This window comes from Oncorhynchus mykiss, chromosome 15, assembly GCF_013265735.2.
Source record: "Oncorhynchus mykiss isolate Arlee chromosome 15, USDA_OmykA_1.1, whole genome shotgun sequence".
NCBI lineage: Eukaryota > Metazoa > Chordata > Actinopteri > Salmoniformes > Salmonidae > Oncorhynchus > Oncorhynchus mykiss.
In genome coordinates this window covers 80,308,051-80,335,892 of record NC_048579.1, presented here as the reverse complement: position 1 = coordinate 80,335,892, position 27,842 = coordinate 80,308,051, and the positions used below count along the sequence as shown (strand labels likewise).

General features: G+C 47.5%; 1 protein-coding gene across 22 annotated transcripts in view; it reads left to right on the top strand.

Annotated features, from left to right (window-relative positions):
* Nucleotides 1-27,842, top strand: part of LOC110516867 (exportin-T-like) — a 60,927-nt gene that overhangs the window by 11,995 nt on the left and 21,090 nt on the right. For 20 of the 22 annotated variants that reach the window (XR_005036282.1, XR_005036279.1, XR_005036283.1 and 17 more), the window contains 16 exons: nt 2,094-2,176; nt 3,349-3,405; nt 4,372-4,441; nt 5,016-5,234; nt 6,547-6,731; nt 10,639-10,807; nt 11,170-11,406; nt 12,507-12,587; nt 13,311-13,349; nt 13,759-13,821; nt 14,096-14,220; nt 14,334-14,478; nt 14,908-15,027; nt 16,472-16,566; nt 17,603-17,672; nt 18,285-18,523. Coding sequence is in view for 4 of the 22 variants with exons in the window: in XM_036945506.1 (XP_036801401.1) it covers nt 2,094-2,176; nt 3,349-3,405; nt 4,372-4,441; nt 5,016-5,234; nt 6,547-6,731; nt 10,639-10,807; nt 11,170-11,406; nt 12,507-12,587; nt 13,311-13,349; nt 13,759-13,821; nt 14,096-14,220; nt 14,334-14,478; nt 14,908-15,027; nt 16,472-16,566; nt 17,603-17,672; nt 18,285-18,523 (1,997 nt within the window). In the remaining 18 variants the exon portion in view is untranslated. The other 2 variants (XM_036945508.1, XM_036945509.1) reach the window with 2 other exon arrangements.

The following is a 27,842-nucleotide window of genomic DNA, read 5'->3' as shown; positions in this document are numbered from 1 at the left end:
GACTCTCCATCCAGGGGACTTGAACCAGCGCTCTGTCTCGTCAGACTCTCCATCCAGGGGACTTGAACCAGCGCTCTGTCTCGTCAGACTCTCCATCCAGGGGACTTGACAACCAGCGCTCTGTCTCGTCAGACTCTCCATCCAGGGGACTTGAACCAGCGCTCTGTCTCGTCAGACTCTCCATCCAGGGGACTTGACAACCAGCGCTCTGTCTCGTCAGACTCTCCATCCAGGGGACTTGACAACCAGCGCTCTGTCTCGTCAGACTCTCCATCCAGGGGACTTGAACCAGCGCTCTGTCTCGTCAGACTCTCCATCCAGGGGACTTGAACCAGCGCTCTGTCTCGTCAGACTCTCCATCCAGGGGACTTGAACCAGCGCTCTGTCTCGTCAGACTCTCCATCCAGGGGACTTGAACCAGCGCTCTGTCTCGTCAGACTCTCCATCCAGGGGACTTGAACCAGCGCTCTGTCTCGTCAGACTCTCCATCCAGGGGACTTGAACCAGCGCTCTGTCTCGTCAGACTCTCCATCCAGGGGACTTGAACCAGCGCTCTGTCTCGTCAGACTCTCCATCCAGGGGACTTGACACGTTCTCTCCGCATTAAGTTGTTATGTTGTAACTGGTGCTGTTTACAGAGACCAGTACCACTCAGGAAGTTAAACATGGCTACAGGAAGTCAATGAGTGGGTTTGAGCGGTTCGCTACAGACCAATAGGCCTCTATATACAGTAATATACACGCGTTCAGTAATACAACAGCAATAGCTGTGGAACGTAAGGCTTCCACCTGGGATCTGCTGTGGAACACATGGCTTCCACCTGGGATCTGCTGTGGAACACATGGCTTCCACCTGGGATCTGCTGTGGAACACATGGCTTCCACCGGGGATCTGCTGTACTGCTGTGGAACGTAAGGCTTCCACCTGGGATCTGCTGTGGAACGCAAGGCTTCCACCTGGGATCTGCTGTGGAACGTAAGGCTTCCACCTGGGATCTGCTGTGGAACGTAAGGCTTCCACCTGGGATCTGCTGTGGAACGTAAGGCTTCCACCTGGGATCTGCTGTGGAACACGAGGCTTCCACCTGCGATCTGCTGTGGAACGCGAGGCTTCCACCTGGGATCTGCTGTGGAACGCAAGGCTTCCACCATGCTTTTTCAGATGTAGGCCTACACAGAAATACATGTCTAGGAGACCCACACCAACTCTGTGTCCTTGAGGCAGCCAGCCAGCCTGCCAACCAGCCAACCAACCAGCCAGCCAGCCAGCCAGCCTGCCTAACTTGTTCCCTCTCCGCTGTCAGCACGAGTGTTGTTATGGCTGGCTGTAGAATGAGGTAGTTATGGGGGTTTGTGTGGCTGGCTACAGAATGGGGTAGTTATGGGGGTTGTGTGGCTGGCTGTAGAATGGGGTAGTTATGGGGGTTTGTGTGGCTGGCTGTAGAATGGGGTAGTTATGGGGGTTTGTGTGGCTGGCTGTAGAATGGGGTAGTTATGGGGGTTTGTGTGGCTGGCTGTAGAATGGGGTAGTTATGGGGGTTTGTGTGGCTGGCTGTAGAATGGGGTAGTTATGGGGGTTGTGTTGCTGGCTGTAGAATGGGGTAGTTATGGGGGTTTGTGTGGCTGGCTGTAGAATGGGGTAGTTATGGGGGTTTGTGTGGCTGGCTGTAGAATGGGGTAGTTATGGGGGTTTGTGTGGCTGGCTGTAGAATGGGGTAGTTATGGGGGTTTGTGTGGCTGGCTGTAGAATGGGGTAGTTATGGGGGTTTGTGTGGCTGGCTATAGAATGGGGTAGTTATGGGGGTTGTGTTGCTGGCTGTAGAATGGGGTAGTTATGGGGGTTGTGTTGCTGGCTGTAGAATGGGGTAGTTATGGGGGTTGTGTGGCTGGCTGTAGAATGGGGTAGTTATGTGTCAGATTCAGAAGCTCTGTTTCTCTCCCTTTTCTAACTCTTGTTTCTCTCTCTGCTTCTGTTTCTCTCTCTCTGCTTCTGTTTCTCTCTCTCTGCTTCTGTTTCTCTCTCTCTCTGCTTCTGTTTCTCTCTCTCTCTGCTTCTGGTTCTCTCTCTCTCTGCTTCTGGTTCTCCTCCTCAGGCGATGGTGTATTTTGAGCAGTTGAAGGAGTCCCAGGATGCCTGGGAGGTGTGTGCAGAGGCCCTGGCTAAAGGCATTTACAGGTGAGACCCATTAGTTGGTAGGATTCTGATTAGAGACGGTACAGTATCCTTCTAGTCACACCTGGGAGGTTTCAGATTCCAACCTGTTGGTCTCCCTGTTGGTTCTTCTCTGGTCTCCCTGTTGGTCTCCCTGTTGGTCCTACTCTGGTCTCCCTGTTGGCCTCCCTGTTGGTCCTTCTCTGGTCTCCCTGTTGGTCCTTCTCTGGTCTCCCTGTTGGTCTCCCTGTTGGTCCTTCTCTGGTCTCCCTGTTGGTCCTTCTCTGGACTCTGGTCTCCCTGTTGGTCCTTCTCTGGACTCTGGTCTCCCTGTTGGTGTCCCTGTTGGTCCTTCTCTGGACTCTGGTCTCCCTGTTGGTCTCCCTGTTGGTCTCCCTGTTGGTCTCCCTGTTGGTTCTTCTCTGGTCTCCCTGTTTGTCTCCCTGTTTGTCTCCCTGTTGGTCCTTCTCTGGACTCTGGTCTCCCAGACCATATATTGTATTGTAATATCTTTATTAATCCCTCTCTCAGTGACGACCCTGTGTTGTATTGTAATATCTTTATTAATCCCTCTCTCAGTGACGACCCTGTGTTGTATTGTAATATCTTTATTAATCCCTCTCTCAGTGACGGCCCTGTGTTGTACTGTAATATCTTTATTAATCCCTCTCTCAGTGACGACCCTGTGTTGTATTGTAATATCTTTATTAATCCCTCTCTCAGTGACGACCCTGTGTTGTATTGTAATATCTTTATTAATCCCTCTCTCAGTGACGGCCCTGTGTTGTACTGTAATATCTTTATTAATCCCTCTCTCAGTGACGACCCTGTGTTGTAATATCTTTATTAATCCCTCTCTCAGTGACGACCCTGTGTTGTATTGTAATATCTTTATTAATCCCTCTCTCAGTGACGACCCTGTGTTGTATTGTAATATCTTTATTAATCCCTCTCTCAGTGACGACCCTGTGTTGTATTGTAATATCTTTATTAATCCCTCTCTCAGTGACGACCCTGTGTTGTATTGTAATATCTTTATTAATCCCTCTCTCAGTGACGGCCCTGTGTTGTATTGTAATATCTTTATTAATCCCTCTCTCAGTGACGACCCTGTGTTGTATTGTAATATCTTTATTAATCCCTCTCTGTGACAGCCCTGTGTTGTATTGTAATATCTTTATTAATCCCTCTCTCAGTGACGACCATGTGAAGTTCTTCTGTTTCCAAGTCCTGGAGCACCAGATCAAGTACAGGTAAGAGGAGGGGAGGAGGAGGAGGAGGAGGAGGAGGGGGGAGGAGAGGAAGGGGAGGAGGAGGGGGGGGGAGAGGAAGGGGAGGAGGGGAAGGAGAGGTGGAGGAGGAGAGGGAGAGGGTGGAGGAGGAGGAGGGGGAGAGAGAGAGAGAGGGGAGGGGAGGAGGGGAAGGAGAGGTGGAGGAGAGGAAGTACCTCTGTCAGCTGTCATCCTGCCACTAGTCTGATAGATGATGAATTAGGAAGTCTGTGATAATAGGTTGACTGTTCCTCCAATCCCATTGACTCCAGATAACAGCTAATGCTGTCACCTTTTCCCATGCTTTCACTGTAGGGCGTTAAAGTACTGTCACCTTTTCTCACGCTTTCACAGTAGGGCATTAAAGTACTGTCACCTTTTCTCATGCTTTCACAGTAGGGCATTAAAGTACTGTCACCTTTTCTCATGCTTTCACAGTAGGGCATTAAAGTACTGTCACCTTTTCTCATGCTTTCACAGTAGGGCATTAAAGTACTGTCACCTTTTCCCATGCTTTCACTGTAGGGCGTTAAAGTACTGTCACCTTTTCTCACGCTTTCACAGTAGGGCATTAAAGTACTGTCACCTTTTCTCATGCTTTCACAGTAGGGCATTAAAGTACTGTCACCTTTTCTCATGCTTTCACAGTAGGGCATTAAAGTACTGTCACCTTTTCTCATGCTTTCACAGTAGGGCATTAAAGTACTGTCACCTTTTCTCATGCTTTCACAGTAGGGCATTAAAGTAGTGTCACCTTTTCCCATGCTTTCACAGTAGGGCATTAAAGTACTGTCACCTTTTCTCATGCTTTCACAGTAGGGCATTAAAGTAGTGTCACGTTTCTTCCTAACATCTGACTGAAAACCATGTACATGTGTCTCTGTCAGGAGCATTCCTCTATGAACTAGTCCTGAACAGAAAGTGACTTTGTGTTGTGTTTTGTCCCAGACATGGAGGGCTCAGTCCTGCCCAGCAACAGCTGATCAGAGAAACCCTGATGAAGTGGCTGCAGGGTCAGGTGGGGCTTCTCTGTCACCTAGGCAACCTGTCACAACAACGTAGCACATTTCATCAACAACACTATTTGTTACTTGAGCTGTCGTTAGTTACACATTTCATCAACAACTCTATTTGTTACTTGAGCTGTCGTTAGTTACACGTTTCATCAACAACTCTATTTGTTACTTGAGCTGTCGTTAGTTACACGTTTTTATACAGTCATGAAGTTGACTCTCTTCCACACCTGAATTCCTGAATTGAAAAATTGTATTAGAAAATGAATTTCAATATAATATTCTCCTTCTCTGCTATCCTGACAATCCTCCCCTCCTCCTCTTCATCTTCTTCCTCCTCCTCCTTCCCCTCCCCCTCTTCTTCCTTTTCTTTCCTTCTTCTTCCTTCCTCCTCCACTTCATCCTTCCCCTCTGTCTCCTTCCCTTCCTCCTCCTCTTCTTCCTCCTCCTCCTCTTCCTCCCCCTTCCTCCTCCTCCTCTTCTTCCTCCCCTCCTCCTCTTCTTCCTTCCTCCTATTCATCCTTCCCCTCTTCTTCCTCCCCCCTCCTCTTCCTCCCCCTTCCTCCTCCTCCTCTCCAGTTAATGAACTCCCAACCAGAGAAGCCGTTCATCCGTAACAAGGCAGCCCAGGTGTTTGCTCTGACCTTCGTGATGGAGTACCTGACCCACTGGCCCAAGTTCTTCCACGACCTGCTGTCTCTAGTGGGCCTGAACCCACACGGGGTCGACGTCTACCTCAGAACACTGATGGCTATCGACGCTGAGGTGGTGGACAGAGACATCCTGCACTCCCCTGAGGTAAGAGGACACTGAGGTGGTGGACAGAGACATCCTGCACTCCCCTGAGGTAAGAGGACACTGAGGTGGTGGACAGAGACATCCTGCTCTCCCCTGAGGTAAGAGGACACTGAGGTGGTGGACAGAGACATCCTGCACTCCCCTGAGGTAAGAGGACACTGAGGTGGTGGACAGAGACATCCTGCTCTCCCCTGAGGTAAGAGGACACTGAGGTGGTGGACAGAGACATCCTGCACTCCCCTGAGGTAAGAGGACACTGAGGTGGTGGACAGAGACATCCTGCTCTCCCCTGAGGTAAGAGGACACTGAGGTGGTAGACAGAGACATCCTGCTCTCCCCTGAGGTAAGAGGACACTGAGGTGGTGGACAGAGACATCCTGCTCTCCCCTGCGGTAAGAGGACACTGAGGTGGTGGACAGAGACATCCTGCTCTCCCCTGAGGTAAGAGGACACTGAGGTGGTGGACAGAGGCATCCTGCTCTCCCCTGAGGTAAGAGGACACTGAGGGTGTCCTCTTTTTCTCTCTTCTCTCTCTCTCTTTTTCTCTCCTTCTCTCTCCTTCTCTCTCCTTCTCTTTTTCTCTCCTCTTCTCTCTCCTTTTCTCTCCTTCTCTTCTCTCTCCTTTTCTCTCCTTCTCTTCTCTCTCCTTTTCTCTCCTTCTCTTCTCTCTCCTTTTCTCTCCTTCTCTTCTCTCTTTTTCTCTCCTTCTCTTCTCTCTCCTTTTCTCTCCTTCTCTTCTCTCTCCTTTTCTCTCCTTCTCTTCTCTCTCCTTTTCTCTCCTTCTCTTCTCTCTCCTTTTCTCTCCTTCTCTTCTCTCTCCTTTTCTCTCCTTCTCTTCTCTCTCCTTTTCTCTCCTTCTCTTCTCTCTCCTTTTCTCTCCTTCTCTTCTCTCTCCTTTTCTCTCCTTCTCTTCTCTCTCCTTTTCTCTCCTTCTCTTCTCTCTCCTTTTCTCTCCTTCTCTTCTCTCTCCTTTTCTCTCCTTCTCTTCTCTCTCCTTTTCTCTCCTTCTCTTCTCTCTCCTTTTCTCTCCTTCTCTTCTCTCTCTTTTTCTCTCCTTCTCTTCTCTCTCTTTTTCTCTCCTTCTCTTCTCTCTCTTTTTCTCTCCTTCTCTTCTCTCTCTTTTTCTCTCCTTCTCTTCTCTCTCTTTTTCTCTCCTTCTCTTTTCTCTAGGAGGTTCGTGGGAACACATTATTAAAGGATGGTATGAGGGAGCATCCCCAGTCTCTAACTCTTCTCTCTCTCCCCTCCCTCCTTTCTCTCTCTCCCCTCCTCTCTCTCTCCCCTCCCTCCTCTCTCTCTCTCCTCTCTCTAGGAGGTGCGTAGGAACACATTAATAAAAGATGGTATGAGGGAGCAGGTCATCCCCAGCCTGGTTGAGTCCTGGTACCAGATCCTCGGGGCCTATCAGCAGTCTCACCCTGAGATCACCTGTCAATGTCTGGAGGTAGTGGGGGCATACGTCTCCTGGATAGACCTCAACCTCATTGCCAACGACAGGTACGTCAGTCTGTCTGTCGTCAGTCTGTCTGTCGTCAGTCTGTCTGTCGTCAGTCTGTCTGTCGTCAGTCTGTCTGTCGTCAGTCTGTCTGTCGTCAGTCTGTGTGGTCTATCTCTGTGGTCAGTGTCTCTGTGGTCAGTGTCTCTGTGGTCAGTCTGTGGTCTGTCCGTGTGGTCAGTGTCTGTCTGTGTGGTCAGTGTCTGTCTGTGTGGTCAGTGTCTGTCTGTGTGGTCAGTGTCTGTCTGTGTGGTCAGTGTCTGTCTGTGTGGTCAGTGTCTGTCTGTGTGGTCAGTGTCTGTCTGTGTGGTCAGTGTCTGTCTGTGTGGTCAGTGTCTGTCTGTGTGGTCAGTGTCTGTCTGTGTGGTCAGTGTCTGTCCGTGTGGTCAGTGTCTGTCTGTGTGGTCAGTGTCTGTCCGTGTGGTCAGTGTCTGTCTGTGTGGTCAGTGTCTGTCCGTGTGGTCAGTGTCTGTCCGTGTGGTCAGTGTCTGTGTGGTCAGTGTCTGTGTGGTCAGTGTCTGTGTGGTCAGTCTGTGTGGTCAGTCTGTGTGGTCAGTCATTTCATTCTCAACCAGGATTCCTATGGAACGCCGTTTGGGTCTTTGTGTGTATATAATATACACTATTTGACGGGTCAATGAAGCTTGTTGACCAATCAGGACCTGAATATGACGTCACATGATAATGTAACGCATTAATACATTTTTTACGTAGTTATTACACATTGATTAGACGATCCCTCGTATTTCATATATCACAATGATTCATCAATACGTACAGTATGCTATGATGCTGGTAAAGTTGTCTCGCGCAGGTACCAAGCTAAAGCTAGCTAGGTACCAAGCTAAAGCTAGCTAGGTACCAAGCTAAAGCTAGCTAGGTACCAAGCTAAAGCTAGCTAGGTACCAAGCTAAAGCTAGCTAGGTACCAAGCTAAAGCTAGCTAGGTACCAAGCTAAAGCTAGCTAGGTACCAAGCTAAAGCTAGCTAGGCACCAAGCTAAAGCTAGCAAGGCACCAAGCTAAAGCTAGCTAGGCACCAAGCTAAGGCTAGCTAGGCACCAAGCTAAAGCTAGCTAGGCACCAAGCTAAAGCTAGCTAGGCACCAAGCTAAAGCTAGCTAGGCACCAAGCTAAAGCTAGCTACCCCAGAAGTTGCGGTTGAACAGATGATGCTTTATTACCAACGCGGTATTGTAAACACATCGTTCACATCACACACATCGGTGTTGCAGACTTCTTTGTACAGCTTTGACAGAGCTACTGTATCTTTTTGACACGCAAAGACCCAAACGGCGTTCCGTGGTATGTCGTGAAGCTAATAGCAGTGACACTATTACTGTGTAACTCTGGTAAGGCAACATCTGAAAAATATCACACTTGGTAGTGTGTACCGGTGCACGACCAGTCCGCGAAAGACAACACCCACGACAGGGAATGGTTGATTGTCAAGGGGAATGAACTCCATTATCTTGGTGTTAATGGATTTCGCCTTTTGAGTAATAATCTGCCAGTTATTTTCATGTAATGACATTAAGATATATGGGGGAACATGGGTATATTCTAGAGGTCGACCGATTAAGATATATGGGGGAACATGGGTATATTCTAGAGGTCGACCGATTATGATATATGGGGGAACATGGGTATATTCTAGAGGTCGACCGATTATGATATATGGGGGAACATGGGTATATTCTAGAGGTCGACCGATTAAGATATATGGGGGAACATGGGTATATTCTAGAGGTCGACCGATTATGATATATGGGGGAACATGGGTATATTCTAGAGGTTGACCGATTATGATATATGGGGGAACATGGGTATATTCTAGAGGTCGACCGATTAAGATATATGGGGGAACATGGGTATATTCTAGAGGTCGACCGATTATGATATATGGGGGAACATGGGTATATTCTAGAGGTTGACCGATTATGATATATGGGGGAACATGGGTATATTCTAGAGGTCGACCGATTATGATATATGGGGGAACATGGGTATATTCTAGAGGTCGACCGATTATGATATATGGGGGAACATGGGTATATTCTAGAGGTCGACCGATTATGATTTTTCAACGCCGATACCGATTAATCGTCCCATTTTTATTTTTGATATATATAATATTTTTTATGTTAAAATGTATTTGTAATAATGACAATTACAACAATACTGAATTAACACTTATTTTAACTTAATATAATACATAAATAAAATAAATTTAGCCTCAAGAAAAATAATGAAACATGTTCAATTTGGTTTAAATAATAATAATGCAAAAACAAAGTGTTGGAGAAGAAAGTAAAAGTGCAATATGTGCCATGTAAGAAAGCTAACGTTTCAGTTCCTTGCTCAGAACATGAGAACATATGAAAGCTGGTGGTTCCTTTTAACATGAGTCTTCAATATTCCCAGGTAAGAAGTTTTAGGTTGTAGTTATTATAGGACTATTTCCCTCTATACCATTTGTATTTCATTAACCTTTGACTATTGGATGTTCTTATAGGCACTTTAGTATTGCCAGTGTAACAGTATAGCTTCCGTCCCCCTCCTCGCTCCTCCCTGTGCTCGAACCAGGAACACAACGACAACAGCCACCATCGAAGCAGCGTTACCCATGCAGAGCAAGGGGAACAACTACCAGAAGGCTCAGAGAGATTGACGTTTAATACGCTATTAGCGCGCGCTAACTAGCTAGCCATTTCACTTCAGTTACACCAGCCTCATCTCGGGAGTTGACAGGTTTGAAGTCATAAACAGCGCAATGCTTGACGCACAACGAAGAGCTGCTGGCAAAACGCACGAAAGTGCTGTTCGAATGAATGTTTACGCGCCTTCTTCTGCCTACCACCACTCAGTCAGATACTTAGATACTTGTATGCTCAGTCAGATTATATGCAACGCAGGACACGCTAGATAATATCTAGTAACCAATTTCAATTATTTTTTTCCTCATCAATCTACACACAATACCCCATAGTGACATCACAATACCCCATAGTGACATCACAATACCCCATAGTGACATCACAATACCCCATAATGACAAAGCGAAAACAGGTTGTCTAGAAATTTTGCAAATGTATTAAAAATAAATAACAGATGCCTTATTTACGTCAGTATTCAGACCCTTTGCTATGAGACTGGACATTTGAGCCCAAATGCATCGTGTTGAAACTCATCAGATGAGCAGATGACTGGTCCTGGACCAGTGTTTAACCAGTGTGTTCCTCTCCCTCCAGGTTTATGAACCAGAGACTAGATCAGATGACTGGTCCTGGACCAGTGTGTTCCTCTCCCTCCAGGTTTATGAACCAGACACTAGATCAGATGACTGGTCCTGGACCAGTGTTCCTCTCCCTCCAGGTTTATGAACCAGACACTAGATCAGATGACTGGTCCTGGACCAGTGTGTGCCTCTCCCTCCAGGTTTATGAACCAGAGACTAGATCAGATGACTGGTCCTGGACCAGTGTTTAACCAGTGTGTTCCTCTCCCTCCAGGTTTATGAACCAGACCCTCGATCAGATGACCTGGTCCTGGACCAGTGTGTTCCTCTCCCTCCAGGTTTATGAACCAGACCCTCGATCAGATGACCTGGTCCTGGACCAGTGTGTTCCTCTCCCTCCAGGTTTATGAACCAGACACTAGATCAGATGACTGGTCCTGGACCAGTGTTCCTCTCCCTCCAGGTTTATGAACCAGACACTAGATCAGATGACTGGTCCTGGACCAGTGTGTTCCTCTCCCTCCAGGTTTATGAACCAGACTCTAGATCAGATGACTGGTCCTGGACCAGTGTTTAACCAGTGTGTTCCTGTCCCTCCAGGTTTATGAACCAGACACTAGATCAGAGGACTGGTCCTGGACCAGTGTTTAACCAGTGTGTTCCTCTCCCTCCAGGTTTGTGAACCTGCTGCTGAGTCAGATGTCTGTGGAGGACCTGAGAGAGGAGGCGTGTGACTGTCTGTATGAGATTGTCTGTAAAGGAATGGCCCCGACAGACAAGACCAAGCTGGTCGAGTCCCTCTGTCAGGTCCTGCAGTCGGCTGGCTTCTTCAACGTGGACCAGGTAGGTACACACACACACCGCATAACAGACAAGACCAAGCTGGTCGAGTCCCTCTGTCAGGTCCTGCAGTCGGCTGGCTTCTTCAACGTGGACCAGGTAGGTACACACACAGACACACACACCATAACACACACACACACCACATAACACACACACACACCACAACACACATACACCACATAACACACACACCACACACCACACACACACTCGCTACTACATTTCCCACAGTCCAACAAAAGGCCAAAGGCTCCATTTCCTCTTCCTCCTCACCTCTACTTCCTGAATGGATGTGAAACTGTTTCCTGTTTATACCTGAAAAGCCCCCCCCCCCCCCCTGTTTCCTGTCTTGGCTCCATCAGGAGGAGGATGTGGACTTCCTGGCTAAGTTCTCCAGACTGGTGAACGGGATGGGCCAGTCTCTGGTGCTGAGCTGGACCAAACTGGCCAAGGGGGGCGCCGTGAAGGAAGCCGCCGAGGCGCTGCGTGCCCTCGAGACCAAGGTTCCTCTGCTCCTCCAGCTACTGGTCCACGACGACGATGACATCTCAGCCAACATCGTAGGCTTCTGCTACGACTACCTGAACGTACTCAAACAGGTGAGATACACCCTGCTAGTTGGGAATATGGCTCCCTATTGTCTATGTGCACTACATCTGACCAGAGGCCTATGGGAATATGGCTCCCTATTCTCTATGTGCACTACATCTGACCAGAGGCCTATTGAAATATGGCTCCCTATTCTCCATGTGCACTACATCTGATCAGAGGTCTATGGGAATATGGCTCCCTATTCTCTATGTGCACTACATCTGACCAGAGGCCTATTGGAATATGGCTCCCTATTCTCCATGTGCACTACATCTGATCAGAGGTCTATGGGAATATGGCTCCCTATTCTCTATGTGCACTACATCTGACCAGAGGCTATGGGAATATGGCTCCCTATTCTCTATGTGCACTACATCTGACCAGAGGCTATGGGAATATGGCTCCCTATTCTCCATGTGCACTACATCTGATCAGAGGTCTATGGGAATATGGCTCCCTATTCTCTATGTGCACTACATCTGACCAGAGGTCTATTGGAATATGGCTCCCTATTCTCTATGTGTCACTCTAGATGTATATTTACGAAACAGGAGAGGGAGTCACTCTAGATGTATATTTACGAAACAGGAGAGGGAGTCACTCTAGATGTATCTTTACCAGACAGGAGAGGGAGACACTCTAGATGTATATTTACGAAACAGGAGAGGGAGTCACTCTAGATGTATCTTTACGAAACAGGAGAGGGAGACACTCTAGATGTATCTTTACCAGACAGGAGAGGGAGACACTCTAGATGTATCTTTACCAGACAGGAGAGGGAGTCACTCTAGATGTATCTTTACCAGACAGGAGAGGGAGACACTATAGATGTATCTTTACCAGACAGGAGAGGGAGACACTATAGATGTATCTTTACTAGACAGGAGAGGGAGTCACTCTACACTCTAGATGTATCTTTACCAGACAGGAGAGGGAGACACTCTAGATGTATCTTTACCAGACAGGATGGAAACCATAGAAATATAATCTCTAGAACGGGCGTGGAGTAGCCCCTCAGACCACTGTCATGTGACAGCGTCCTCAATAGGGTCCGGTTGGCACGGTAACATGACGTAAACCTGTGTTCATCTGCTTAATCTTCCTCAAGGGGTCCGAGTGGCAGAGTCACATGCCTCAGGTAGGGAGAGGAGGACAGGAGGCCATTGAAGAGTACTGGGACTCAGACAAGGTGGAGAAAACTGTCCACACTAACTGACCCCAATCATTATCATTACCCTGTTCCAGGAAGAGACTGCAATGAATTAGCTGATCAACTGTCTGAATTATTCTACATTTACAACAAATATAGACTTGGAAATGGGCCGTGGTATAATTGACTTTACAAACCAACAACACATTCAAGTTTAACTTTCCAAATGATGCAGAACATTTAGAGGTGTGTTTATCATAGTTGGCTGGCTAGTCTGTCCTGCTGTCTGGAATAGCCCACTGTGTTGTATTAAAAGGCCTGTGGTTGTCTCTCATAATGAGAACATTCTGCTGTGTCTCATAATGAGAACATTCTGCTGTGTGTCTCATAATGAGAACATTCTGCTGTGTCATAATGAGAACATTCTGCTGTGTCATAATGAGAACATTCTGGTGTGTCTCATAATGAGAACATTCTGGTGTGTCTCATAATGAGAACATTCTGGTGTGTCTCATAATGAGAACATTCTGGTGTGTCTCATAATGAGAACATTCTGGTGTGTGTCTCATAATGAGAACATTCTGGTGTGTGTCTCATAATGAGAACATTCTGCTGTGTGTCTCATAATGAGAACATTCTGCTGTGTCTCATAATGAGAACATTCTGCTGTGTCTCATAATGAGAACATTCTGCTGTGTGTCATAATGAGAACATTCTGTTGTGTCATAATGAGAACATTCTGCTGTGTCTCTCCTCTTCTAGTTCCCGCTGCTGACAGACCAACAGAAGACTCACGTTGAGGTGCGATTTCATCAGGAACTCTTTTGGCTGGTTTCCCAGACACAGATGAGGCCTAGTTCTGGACTAAAAATATGTTTATTTATTTGTATTCCAGGAATATAATTACTCTGTGTCTGGGGAAACCAGCCACTAGCTTTTAAAACCTTATCTAGTGTCTGTCCATCTGTCATCTTGTTAGCAGATATATCCAGTATGGAAATAAAATGCAAATCAATTTCTAACATTTTTGACATGTTTTGGGGATTTTTTTGTTGTTATTCTGTCTCTCACTGTTCAAATAAACCTACCATTAAAATTATAGACTGATCATTTCTTTGTCAGTGGGCAAACGTACAAAATCAGCAGGGGATCAAATACCTTTTTCCCCTCACTGTATCCAGTATGTTGACTGTGCTCTCTGTCTCACCAGGACATCATGTTGGCCGTCATGAAGAAACTAACTTATGATGAAGAGTACAACTTTGACAACGAGGTAAAAACTTTGAGTGAGTTTTAAATTGTGGGGGGGAGTTGAACAGCATTTTCATTACTCACTGTCTCCATCTTCCTCTGTCCATCTCTTCCCCCCTCTTTCTCTGTCCATCTCCTCCCCCCTCTTTCTCTCTCCTTTCTCTCTCCTCTCTCTCTCCTTTCTCTTTCTCTCTCGCTCCTTCTCTCTCTCCTTTCTCTCTATCTCCTTCTTCTCTTTCTGTCTCTGTCTCTCTCTTCCTCTATCCTCTCTCTCTCTCTCTGTCTCTCTGCCTCAGGGGGAGGATGAAGCGATGTTTGTAGAGTACAGGAAACAGTTGAAGATGCTGTTGGATCGCCTGGCTCAGGTGTCTCCTGACCTGCTCCTGGAAGCTGTAGGCAGAGTCTTCAACAACACCATACAGTAAGACTCCATCTTGTTTTGTTCCCCGATGTCCACCTTATTTCCTAACTTTGCCCCTTGTTTTAAACGACTGTTGTGAAGAAGCGTGTATTGATCCTGATTGTGTGTCTCAGGCGTTGGCAGACGGCGTCCTTCATGGAGGTGGAGGTGGCCATCAGGCTGCTGTACATGCTAGGAGAGGCTCTGCCTGCGTCTCACGGAGCTCACTTCTCTGGCGACACGGCCAAGACCTCCGCCCTGCAGGATATGATGAGAACGGTGAGTTACACACAGCCAGCCAGTCCGCTGACAACCCTTGATCCTGATGTCTGACATCATGTTCTCCCTGTCTCCTCAGCTGGTCTCCTCTGGTCTCAGTGGTTACCAACACACAGTCTGTTGTTTCTAATGTCTGACATCATATCCTGTGTTCTCCCTGTCTCCTCAGCTGGTCTCCTCTGGTCTCAGTGGTTACCAACACACAGTCTGTTGTTTCTAATGTCTGACATCATGTCCTGTGTTCTCCTGTCTCCTCAGCTGGTCTCCTCTGGTCTCAGTGGTTACCAACACACAATCTGTTGTTTCTAATGTCTGACATCATATCCTGTGTTCTCCCTGTCTCCTCAGCTGGTCTCAGTGGTTACCAACACACAGTCTTGTTGTTTCTATTGTCTGACATCATGTCCTGTGTTCTCCCTGTCTCCTCAGCTGGTCTCCTCTGGTCTCAGTGGTTACCAACACACGTCTGTGTCGCTGGAGTTCTTCGAGACGGTGGTTCGTTACGACAAGTTCTTCCTGGTTGAACCGCAGCACATTCCTATTGTCCTGGTTAGTACTGCAGTACCTGACTGTCTGTCCTAGCTCAGTCAATGAACTCTACCTTTTAACATTGTGTCTTCACAGTGTTGAGGAGAGGGACAGTGGACCCCTGGATAAAGGGGAGGTTTTGTATCAGTGTTGAGGAGAGGGACAGTGGACCCCTGGTTAAAGGGGAGGTTTTGTATCAGTGTTGAGGAGAGGGACAGTGGACCCCTGGTTAAAGGGGAGGTTTTGTATCAGTGTTGAGGAGAGGAGAGGGACAGTGGACCCCTGGGTAAAGGGGAGGTTTTGTATCAGTGTTGAGGAGAGGGACAGTGGACCCCTGGATAAAGGGGAGGTTTTGTATCAGTGTTGAGGAGAGGAGAGGGACAGTGGACCCCTGGGTAAAGGGGAGGTTTTGTATCAGTGTTGAGGAGAGGGACAGTGGACCCCTGGTTAAAGGGGAGGTATTGTATCAGTGTTGAGGAGAGGGACAGTGGACCCCTGGATAAAGGGGAGGTTTTGTATCAGTGTTGAGGAGAGGAGAGGGACAGTGGACCCTTGGTTAAAGGGGAGGTTTTGTATCAGTGTTGAGGAGAGGGACAGTGGACCCCTGGGTAAAGGGGAGGTTTTGTATCAGTGTTGAGGAGAGGGACAGTGGGCCCCTGGATAAAGGGGAGGTTTTGTATCAGTGTTGAGGAGAGGGACAGTGGACCCCTGGTTAAAGGGGAGGTTTTGTATCAGTGTTGAGGAGAGGGACAGTGGACCCCTGGATAAAGGGGAGGTTTTGTATCAGTGTTGAGGAGAGTGACAGTGGACCCCTGGATAAAGGGGAGGTTTTGTATTAGTGTTGAGGAGAGGGACAGTGGACCCCTGGTTAAAGGGGAGGTTTTGTATCAGTGTTGAGGAGAGGGACAGTGGACCCCTGGGTAAAGGGGAGGTTTTGTATCAGTGTTGAAAAGAGGGACAGTGGACCCCTGGATAAAGGGGAGGTTTTGTATCAGTGTTGAGGAGAGGGACAGTGGGCCCCTGGTTAAAGGGGAGGTTTTGTATCAGTGTTGAGGAGAGGGACAGTGGACCCCTGGATAAAGGGGGTTTTGTATCAGTGTTGAGGAGAGGGACAGTGGACCCCTGGTTAAAGGGGAGGTATTGTATCCGTGTTGAGGAGAGGGACAGTGGACCCCTGGGTAAAGGGGAGGTTTTGTATCAGTGTTGAGGAGAGTGACAGTGGACCCCTGGATAAAGGGGAGGTTTTGTATCAGTGTTGAGGAGAGGGACAGTGGACCCCTGGGTAAAGGGGAGGTTTTGTATCAGTGTTGAGGAGACGGACAGGGGAGGTTTTGTATCGGTGTTGAGGAGAGGGACAGTGGACCCTTGGTTAAAGGGGAGGTTTTGTATCAGTGTTGAGGAGAGGGACAGTGGACCCCTGGTTAAAGGGGAGGTTTTATATCAGTGTGTTACTGTGTCCCTGTAGATGTCCTTTCTGGACCATCGCGGTCTGAGACACAGCAGTCCGAAGGTCCGTAGCAGAGTGGCCTACCTCTTCTCACGGTTCGTCAAGACACTGCAGTAAGTCCAGCTGTACCGTCACTAAGCACGCGTTACCCTGTGTTCCCAATGGGCCCCTATTCCCTATATAGTACACTACTTTAGACCAGAGCCCTATTCCCTATATAGTGCACTACTTTAGACCAGAGCCCTATTCCCTATATAGTGCACTACTATAGACCAGAGCCCTATTCCCTATATAGTGCACTACTTTAGACCAGAGCCCTATTCCCTATATAGTGCACTACTTTAGACCAGAGCCCTATTCCCTATATAGTGCACTACTTTAGACCAGAGCCCTATTCCCTATATAGTGCACTACTATAGACCAGAGCCCTATTCCCTATATAGTGCACTACTTTAGACCAGAGCTCTATGGGTCCTTGTTGTAGATTATAGGGTACCTGTTGGACCAGTATTATCAGCAGACTGGTTGGACCCTGTCCTGGTAGTCAACACCAGGTCACCAGAAAGCAGGACATGTCATTAAATTTTATATAGTTCTAGAAGGTTCTTTGTGTTTGACCCCAACCCTGTCCTCTGTTTACAGTAATAGTTCTAGAAGGTTCTTTGTGATTTGACCCCAACCCTGTCCTCTGTTTACAGTAATAGTTCTAGAAGGTTCTTTGTGATTGACCCTAACCCTGTCCTCTGTTTACAGTAATAGTTCTAGAAGGTTCTTTGTGATTGACCCTAACCCTGTCCTCTGTTTACAGTAATAGTTCTAGAAGGTTCTTTGTGATTTGACCCCAACCCTGTCCTCTGTTTACAGTAATAGTTCTAGAAGGTTCTTTGTGATTGACCCCAACCCTGTCCTCTGTTTACAGTAATAATTCTAGAAGGTTCTTTGTGATTTGACCCCAACCCTGTCCTCTGTTTACAGTAATAGTTCTAGAAGGTTATTTGTGATTGACCCCAACCCTGTCCTCTGTTTACAGTAATAGTTCTAGAAGGTTCTTTGTGATTGACCCTAACCCTGTCCTCTGTTTACAGTAATAGTTCTAGAAGGTTATTTGTGATTGACCCCAACCCTGTCCTCTGTTTACTCTGTTGCCAGTAAACACATGAACTCCTTCATTGAAGACATCCTGTCCAGGATACAGGACCTGCTGGAGCTAGCTCCTCCTGTAAGTTACCTCTATACATTACCCTCCACACATTACCCTCCACACATTACACTTTACAGACCTGCTGGAGCTCCTCCTGTAAGTTACCTCTCCCCTCATATACATTGCCCTCTACACATTACCCTCTACAGACCAGCTGGAGCTCATCCTGTAAGTTACCTCTCCCCTCATATACATTACCCTCTACAGACCAGCTGAGCTAGCACCTCCTGTAAGTTACCCCTCCCCTCGTATACATTACCCTCTACAGCATCTCTCTTCACTGACCTACATTACCTCTACAGCATCTCTCTCTCCAATGACTTACCCTCTTACCCTCCCTTTGTACTGACCTTCATTCCCCTCCATACATTACCCTCTACGGCTCTCTCTTCACTGACCTTCCCTCAATACATTATGCTCTCTGTACTGACCTTCATTCTCCTCCATACATTACCCTCCCTCTGTACTGACCTACCTTACCCTCTATACATTACCCTCCCTCTGTACTGACCTACCTTACCCCACCTCTGTACTGACCTACCTTACCCTCCCTCTGTACTGACCTACCTTACCCTCCATACATTACCCCCCCTGTACTGACCTTCCTTCCCCTCCCCATATGTGCCTCAGGAGAACGGTTTCCCTGCGCTGCTGACCAGCGATGACCAGCTGTTTATATTTGAGACGGCGGGGGTGTTGATCGTCCACGGAGAGAGTCCCGCGGAGAGGAAGCAGGCGCTGATGAGATCCCTGCTGACCCCGCTGACCGACGCCTTCCGTCTGCTGCTGGCCAAACTGGCCTCTGAGAGGGAGGAGGAGAGGCAGGCTGCGCTGGCCGACTGTCTCAGTCACGCTGTTGGCTTCGCTAGGTAAATATCCAAACACTGACCCTGATGTACAAACACTGACCCTGATGTACAAACACTGACCCTGATGTACAAACACTGACCCTGATGTACAAACACTGACCCTGATGTACAAACACTGACCCTGATGTACAAACACTGACCCTGATATCCAAACACCACCCCCTGATATCTAAGCCCTAGTAACACTAAGCCCTAGGAACACTATGCCCTAGGAACACTAAGCCCTAGTAACACTAAGCCCTAGTAACACTAAGCCCTAGTAACACTAAGCCCTAGTAACACTAAGCCCTAGTAACACTAAGCCCTAGTAACACTAAGCCCTAGTAACACTAAGCCCTAGTAACACTAAGCCCTAGTAACACTAAGCCCTAGTAACACTAAGCCCTAGTAACACTAAGCCCTAGTAACACTAAGCCCTAGGAACACTATGCCCTAGGAACACTAAGCCCTAGTAACACTAAGCCCTAGTAACACTAAGCCCTAGTAACACTAAGCCCTAGTAACACTAAGCCCTAGTAACACTAAGCCCTAGTAACACTAAGCCCTAGTAACACTAAGCCCTAGTAACACTAAGCCCTAGTAACACTAAGCCCTAGTAACACTAAGCCCTAGTAACACTAAGCCCTAGTAACACTAAGCCCTAGTAACACTGAGCCCTAGTAACACTAAGCCCTAGGAACACTAAGCCCTAGTAACACTAAGCCCTAGTAACACTAAGCCCTAGTAACACTAAGCCCTAGTAACACTGAGCCCTAGTAACACTGAGCCCTAGGAACACTGAGCCCCAGGAACACTGAGCCCCAGGAACACTGAGCCCCAGTAACACTAAGCCCTAGGAGCACTGAGCCCTAGGAGCACTGAGCCCCAGGAACACTGAGCCCTAGTAACACTAAGCCCTAGGAACACTAAGCCCTAGGAGCACTGAGCCCCAGGAACACTGAGCCCTAGTAACACTAAGCCCTAGTAACACTAAGCCCTAGGAGCACTGAGCCCCAGTAACACTGAGCCCTAGTAACACTAAGCCCTAGTAACACTAAGCCCTAGGAGCACTGAGCCCCAGGAACACTGAGCCCTAGTAACACTAAGCCCTAGTAACACTAAGCCCTAGGAGCACTGAGCCCCAGTAACACTGAGCCCCAGGAACACTAAGCCCTAGGAACACTAAAGCCCTAGTAACACTAAGCCCTAGTAACACTAAGCCCTAGTAACACTAAGCCCTAGTAACACTAAAGCCCTAGTAACACTAAGCCCTAGTAACACTAAGCCCTAGTAACACTAAGCCCTAGTAACACTAAGCCCTAGTAACACTAAGCCCTAGTAACACTAAGCCCTAGTAACACTAAGCCCTAGTAACACTAAGCCCTAGTAACACTGAGCCCTAGTAACACTGAGCCCTAGTAACACTAAGCCCTAGTAACACTAAGCCCTAGTAACACTAAGCCCTAGTAACACTAAGCCCTAGTAACACTAAGCCCTAGTAACACTAAGCCCTAGTAACACTAAGCCCTAGTAACACTAAGCCCTAGTAACACTAAGCCCTAGGAACACTAAAGCCCTAGTAACACTAAGCCCTAGTAACACTAAGCCCTAGGAACACTAAAGCCCTAGGAACACTAAAGCCCTAGTAACAATAAGCCCTAGTAACACTAAGCCCTAGGAACACTAAGCCCTAGTAACACTAAGCCCTAGGAGCACTGAGCCCCAGGAACACTGAGCCCCAGGAACACTAAGCCCTAGGAACACTAAAGCCCTAGTAACACTAAGCCCTAGTAACACTAAGCCCTAGTAACACTAAGCCCTAGGAACACTAAGCCCTAGGAACACTAAAGCCCTAGTAACACTAAGCCCTAGTAACACTAAGCCCTAGTAACACTAAGCCCTAGTAACACTAAGCCCTAGTAACACTAAGCCCTAGTAACACTAAGCCCTAGTAACACTGAGCCCTAGTAACACTGAGCCCTAGTAACACTAAGCCCTAGTAACACTGAGCCCTAGTAACACTAAGCCCTTGTAACACTAAGCCCTAGTAACACTAAGCCCTAGTAACACTAAGCCCTAGTAACACTGAGCCCTAGTAACACTGAGCCCTAGTAACACTGAGCCCCAGGAACACTGAGCCCTAGTAACACTAAGCCCTAGTAACACTAAGCCCTAGTAACACTAAGCCCTAGTAACACTAAGCCCTAGTAACACTAAGCCCTAGTAACACTGAGCCCTAGTAACACTGAGCCCTAGGAGCACTAAGCCTTAACCCCCAACTGCAAGATTTGGTTATAAGTAAGGCCCAGTGGGCGTATCGAGTGGCCAGCGGTCTAAGGCATTGCAGCGCTAGAGGCGTCACTACTGACCCGGGTTTGATCCCAGGCTGTGTCGCAGCCGGCCCGCGACCGAGAGACCCATGAGGCGGCACACAATTGGTCCAGCATCGTCCGGGTTGGGCTATTCTGGTATTTTATTAGGATCCACATTAGCTGTTGCAAAAGCAGCAGCTACTCTTCCTGGGGTTCCACACAGAACACAGAACCCAGAGCACAGAACCCAGAGCACAGAACCCAGAGCACAGAACCCAGAGCACAGAACCCAGAACCCAGAGCACAGAACCCAGAGCACAGAACCCAGAGCACAGAACCCAGAGCACAGAACCCAGAGCACAGAACCCAGAGCACAGAACCCAGAGCCCAGAACCCAGAGCCCAGAACCCAGAGCACAGAACCCAGAGCACAGAACCCAGAGCACAGGACCCAGAGCACAGAACCCAGAGCACAGAACCCAGAGCACAGAGCACAGAACCCAGAGCACAGAACCCAGAGCACAGAACACAGAACCCAGAACACAGAACCCAGAGCACAGAACCCAGAGCACAGAACACAGAACCCAGAACACTGGGGTCGACATGAAACATAATACAGAACATCAATAGACAAGAACAGCTCAAGGACAGAACTCCATACATGTTTAAAGGCACACGTATCCTACATATCAGTACATACATACAGACTATCTGGGTCCAATAGGGGAGAGGTGTTGCTGTATCTGCCCTCATATCAATACATACATACAGACTATCTAGGTCCAATAGGGGAGAGGCGTTGTGCCACCAGGTGTTGCTGTATCTACCCTCATATCAATACATACAGACTATCTAGGTCCAATAGGGGAGAGGCGTTGTGCCACCAGGTGTTGCTGTATCTACCCTCATATCAATACATACAGACTATCTAGGTCCAATAGGGGAGAGGCGTTGTGCCACCAGGTGATGCTGTATCTGCCCTCATATCAATACATACAGACTATCTAGGTCCAATAGGGGAGAGGCGTTGTGCCACCAGGTGATGCTGTATCTGCCCTCATATCAATACATACAGACTATCTAGGTCCAATAGGGGAGAGGCGTTGTGCCACCAGGTGATGCTGTATCTGCCCTCATATCAATACATACAGACTATCTAGGTCCAATAGGGGAGAGGCGTTGTGCCACCAGGTGTTGCTGTATCTGCCCTCATATCAATACATACAGACTATCTAGGTCCAATAGGGGAGAGGCGTTGCTGTATCTACCCTCATATCAATACATACAGACTATCTAGGTCCAATAGGGGAGAGGCGTTGTGCCACCAGGTGTTGCTGTATCTACCCTCATATCAATACATACAGACTATCTAGGTCCAATAGAGGAGAGGTGTTGCTGTATCTACCCTCATATCAATACATACAGACTATCTAGGTCCAATAGGGGAGAGGCGTTGTGCCACCAGGTGTTGCTGTATCTACCCTCATATCAATACATACAGACTATCTAGGTCCAATAGGGGAGAGGCGTTGTGCCACCAGGTGTTGCTGTATCTACCCTCATATCAATACATACAGACTATCTAGGTCCAATAGGGGAGAGGCGTTGTGCCACCAGGTGATGCTGTATCTGCCCTCATATCAATACATACAGACTATCTAGGTCCAATAGGGGAGAGGCGTTGTGCCACCAGGTGATGCTGTATCTGCCCTCATATCAATACATACAGACTATCTAGGTCCAATAGGGGAGAGGCGTTGTGCCACCAGGTGATGCTGTATCTGCCCTCATATCAATACATACAGACTATCTAGGTCCAATAGAGGAGAGGCGTTGCTTTATCTGCCCTCATATCAATACATACAGACTATCTAGGTCCAATAGAGGAGAGGCGTTGCTTTATCTGCCCTCATATCAATACATACAGACTATCTGGGTCCAATAGAGGAGAGGCGTTGTGCCACCAGGTGTTGCTGTATCTACCCTCATATCAATACATACAGACTATCTAGGTCCAATAGGGGAGAGGTGTTGTGCCACCAGGTGATGCTGTATCTGCCCTCATATCAATACATACAGACTATCTAGGTCCAATAGGGGAGAGGCGTTGTGCCACCAGGTGATGCTGTATCTGCCCTCATATCAATACATACAGACTATCTAGGTACAATAGGGGAGAGGTGTTGCTTTATCTGCCCTCATATCAATACATACAGACTATCTAGGTCCAATAGAGGAGAGGTGTTGTGCCACCAGGTGATGCTGTATCTGCCCTCATATCAATACATACAGACTATCTAGGTCCAATAGGGGAGAGGCGTTGTGCCACCAGGTGATGCTGTATCTGCCCTCATATCAATACATACAGACTATCTAGGTCCAATAGAGGAGAGGTGTTGTGCCACCAGGCGTTGCTGTATCTGCCCTCATATCAATACATACAGACTATCTAGGTCCAATAGAGGAGAGGCGTTGTGCCACCAGGCGTTGCTGTATCTGCCCTCATATCAATACACACAGACTATCTAGGTCCAATAGGGGAGAGGTGTTGTGCCACCAGGTGTTGCTGTATCTGCCCTCATATCAATACATACAGACTATCTAGGTCCAATAGGTGAGAGGCGTTGTGCCGTGAGGTGTTGCTTTATCTGCCCTCATATCAATACATACAGACTATCTAGGTCCAATAGGGGAGAGGTGTTGTGCCGTGAGGTGTTGCTTTATCTGCCCTCATATCAATACATACAGACTATCTAGGTCCAATAGGGGAGAGGTGTTGTGCCGTGAGGTGTTGCTTTATCTGCCCTCATATCAATACATACAGACTATCTAGGTCCAGTAGAGGAGAGGCGTTGCTTTATCTGCCCTCATATCAATACATACAGACTATCTGGGTCCAATAGGGGAGAGGTGTTGTGCCGTGAGGTGTTGCTTTATCTGCCCTCATATCAATACATACAGACTATCTAGGTCCAATAGGGGAGAGGTGTTGTGCCGTGAGGTGTTGCTTTATCTGCCCTCATATCAATACATACAGACTATCTAGGTCCAATAGGGGAGAGGTGTTGTGCCGTGAGGTGTTGCTTTATCTGCCCTCATATCAATACATACAGACTATCTAGGTCCAATAGGGGAGAGGTGTTGTTCCGTGAGGTGTTGCTTTATCTGCCCTCATATCAATACATACAGACTATCTAGGTCCAATAGGGGAGAGGTGTTGTGCCGTGAGGTGTTGCTTTATCTGCCCTCATATCAATACATACAGACTATCTAGGTCCAATAGGGGAGAGGTGTTGTGCCGTGAGGTGTTGCTTTATCTGCCCTCATATCAATACATACAGACTATCTAGGTCCAATAGGGGAGAGGTGTTGTGCCGTGAGGTGTTGCTTTATCTGCCCTCATATCAATACATACAGACTATCTAGGTCCAATAGGGGAGAGGTGTTGTGCCGTGAGGTGTTGCTTTATCTGCCCTCATATCAATACATACAGACTATCTAGGTCCAATAGGGGAGAGGTGTTGTGCCACCAGGTGTTGCTTTATCTGCCCTCATATCAATACATACAGACTATCTAGGTCCAATAGAGGAGAGGTGTTGTGCCACTTTATCTGCCCTCATATCAATATATACAGACTATCTAGGTCCAATAGAGGAGAGGTGTTGCTGTATCTGCCCTCATATCAATACATACAGACTATCTAGGTCCAATAGGGGAGAGGCGTTGTGCCACCAGGTGTTGCTGTATCTACCCTCATATCAATACATACAGACTATCTAGGTCCAATAGGGGAGAGGCGTTGTGCCACCAGGTGTTGCTGTATCTGCCCTCATATCAATACATACAGACTATCTAGGTCCAATAGAGGAGAGGCGTTGTGCCACCAGGTGATGCTGTATCTGCCCTCATATCAATACATACAGACTATCTAGGTCCAATAGAGGAGAGGCGTTGTGCCACCAGGTGATGCTGTATCTGCCCTCATATCAATACATACAGACTATCTAGGTCCAATAGGGGAGAGGCGTTGTGCCACCAGGTGATGCTGTATCTGCCCTCATATCAATACATACAGACTATCTAGGTCCAATAGAGGAGAGGCGTTGTGCCACCAGGTGATGCTGTATCTGCCCTCATATCAATACATACAGACTATCTAGGTCCAATAGGGGAGAGGCGTTGTGCCACCAGGTGTTGCTGTATCTGCCCTCATATCAATACATACAGACTATCTAGGTCCAATAGGGGAGAGGCGTTGCTTTATCTGCCCTCATATCAATACATACAGACTATCTAGGTCCAATAGAGGAGAGGCGTTGTGCCACCAGGTGTTGCTATATCTGCCCTCATATCAATACATACAGACTATCTAGGTCCAATAGAGGAGAGGCGTTGTGCCACCAGGTGTTGCTGTATCTACCCTCATATCAATACATACAGACTATCTAGGTCCAATAGAGGAGAGGCGTTGTGCCACCAGGTGTTGCTGTATCTGCCCTCATATCAATACATACAGACTATCTAGGTCCAATAGGGGAGAGGCGTTGTGCCACCAGGTGTTGCTGTATCTACCCTCATATCAATACATACAGACTATCTAGGTCCAATAGGGGAGAGGCGTTGTGCCACCAGGTGTTGCTGTATCTGCCCTCATATCAATACATACAGACTATCTAGGTCCAATAGAGGAGAGGCGTTGTGCCACCAGGTGATGCTGTATCTGCCCTCATATCAATACATACAGACTATCTAGGTCCAATAGAGGAGAGGCGTTGTGCCACCAGGTGATGCTGTATCTGCCCTCATATCAATACATACAGACTATCTAGGTCCAATAGGGGAGAGGCGTTGTGCCACCAGGTGATGCTGTATCTGCCCTCATATCAATACATACAGACTATCTAGGTCCAATAGAGGAGAGGCGTTGTGCCACCAGGTGATGCTGTATCTGCCCTCATATCAATACATACAGACTATCTAGGTCCAATAGGGGAGAGGCGTTGTGCCACCAGGTGTTGCTGTATCTGCCCTCATATCAATACATACAGACTATCTAGGTCCAATAGGGGAGAGGCGTTGTGCCACCAGGTGTTGCTATATCTGCCCTCATATCAATACATACAGACTATCTAGGTCCAATAGAGGAGAGGCGTTGTGCCGTGAGGCGTTGCTGTATCTGCCCTCATATCAATACACACAGACTATCTAGGTCCAATAGAGGAGAGGCGTTGTGCCACCAGGCGTTGCTGTATCTGCCCTCATATCAATACACACAGACTATCTAGGTCCAATAGAGGAGAGGCGTTGTGCCGTGAGGTGTTGCTTTATCTGTTTTGTTAAACCAGGTTTGCTGTTTATTTGAGCAATATGAGATGGAAGGAAGTTCCGTGCAATAAGGGCTCTATATAATACTGTACGCTTTCTTGGATTTGTTCTGGATTTGTGGACGGTGAAAAGACCCCCGGTGGCATGTCTAAGTGTGTGTGTGTGTCAGGGCTGTGCGTAAGTTGACTACGCAAACAATTAGGGATTTTCAACACATTAATGTTTCTTATAAAAAGAAGTGAGTGCGATCCAGACCTAATCGCTCAACATCAGCCCCCGACCTCACTAAGGCTGTTGTGGCTGAATGGAAGCAAGTCCCCACAGCAATGATCCAACATCAGCCCCCGACCTCACTAAGGCTGTTGTGGCTGAATGGAAGCAAGTCCCCACAGCAATGATCCAACATCAATCCCCGACCTCACTAAGGCTGTTGAGGCTGAATGGAAGCAAGTCCCCACAGCAATGATCCAACATCTAGAGGAAAGCCTTCCCAGAAGAGTGGAGGCTGTTATAGCAGCAATGTTCCAACATCTAGTGGAAAGCCTTCCCAGAAGAGTGGAGGCTGTTATAGCAGCAATGTTCCAACATCTAGTGGAAAGCCTTCCCAGAAGAGTGGAGGCTGTTATAGCAGCAATGTTCCAACATCTAGTGGAAAGCCTTCCCAGAAGAGTGGAGGCTGTTATAGCAGCAATGTTCCAACATCTAGTGGAAAGCCTTCCCAGAAGAGTGGAGGCTGTTATAGCAGCAATGTTCCTACATCTAGTGGAAAGCCTTCCCAGAAGAGTGGAGGGCCGTAGTTTTCAGAGATAATGTCTGGTCATGTACAGTAGTCTTCAGAGATAATGTCTGGTCATGTAGTGTTGTCTTCAGAGATAATGTCTGGTCATGTAGAGTAGTTTTCAGAGATAATGTCTGGTCATGTAGTGTCGTCTTCAGAGATAATGTCTGGTCATGTAGAGTAGTCTTCAGAGATAATGTCTGGTCATGTAGAGTAGTCTTCAGAGATAATGTCTGGTCATGTAGTGTCATCTTCAGAGACAATGTCTGGTCATGTACAGTAGTCTTCAGAGATAATGTCTGGTCATGTAGAGTAGTCTTCAGAGATAATGTCTGGTCATGTAGTCTTCAGAGATAATGTCTGGTCATGTAGTGTCATCTTCAGAGATAATGTCTGGTCACGTAGTGTCGTCTTCAGAGATAATGTCTGGTCATGTAGTGTCATCTTCAGAGATAATGTCTGGTCATGTACAGTAGTCTTCAGAGATAATGTCTGGTCATGTAGTGTCATCTTCAGAGATAATGTCTGGTCATGTAGTCTTCAGAGATAATGTCTGGTCATGTAGTCTTCAGAGATAATGTCTGGTCATGTAGTGTCATCTTCAGAGATAATGTCTGGTCATGTACAGTAGTCTTCAGAGATAATGTCTGGTCATGTACAGTAGTCTTCAGAGATAATGTCTGGTCATGTAGTGTCATCTTCAGAGATAATGTCTGGTCATGTAGTGTCGTCTTCAGAGATAATGTCTGGTCATGTAGTGTCGTCTTCAGAGATAATGTCTGGTCATGTAGTGTCATCTTCAGAGATAATGTCTGGTCATGTAGAGTAGTCTTCAGAGATAATGTCTGGTCATGTAGTGTAATCTTCAGAGATAATGTCTGGTCATGTAGTGTAGTCTTCAGAGATAATGTCATGTCGTGTGTCT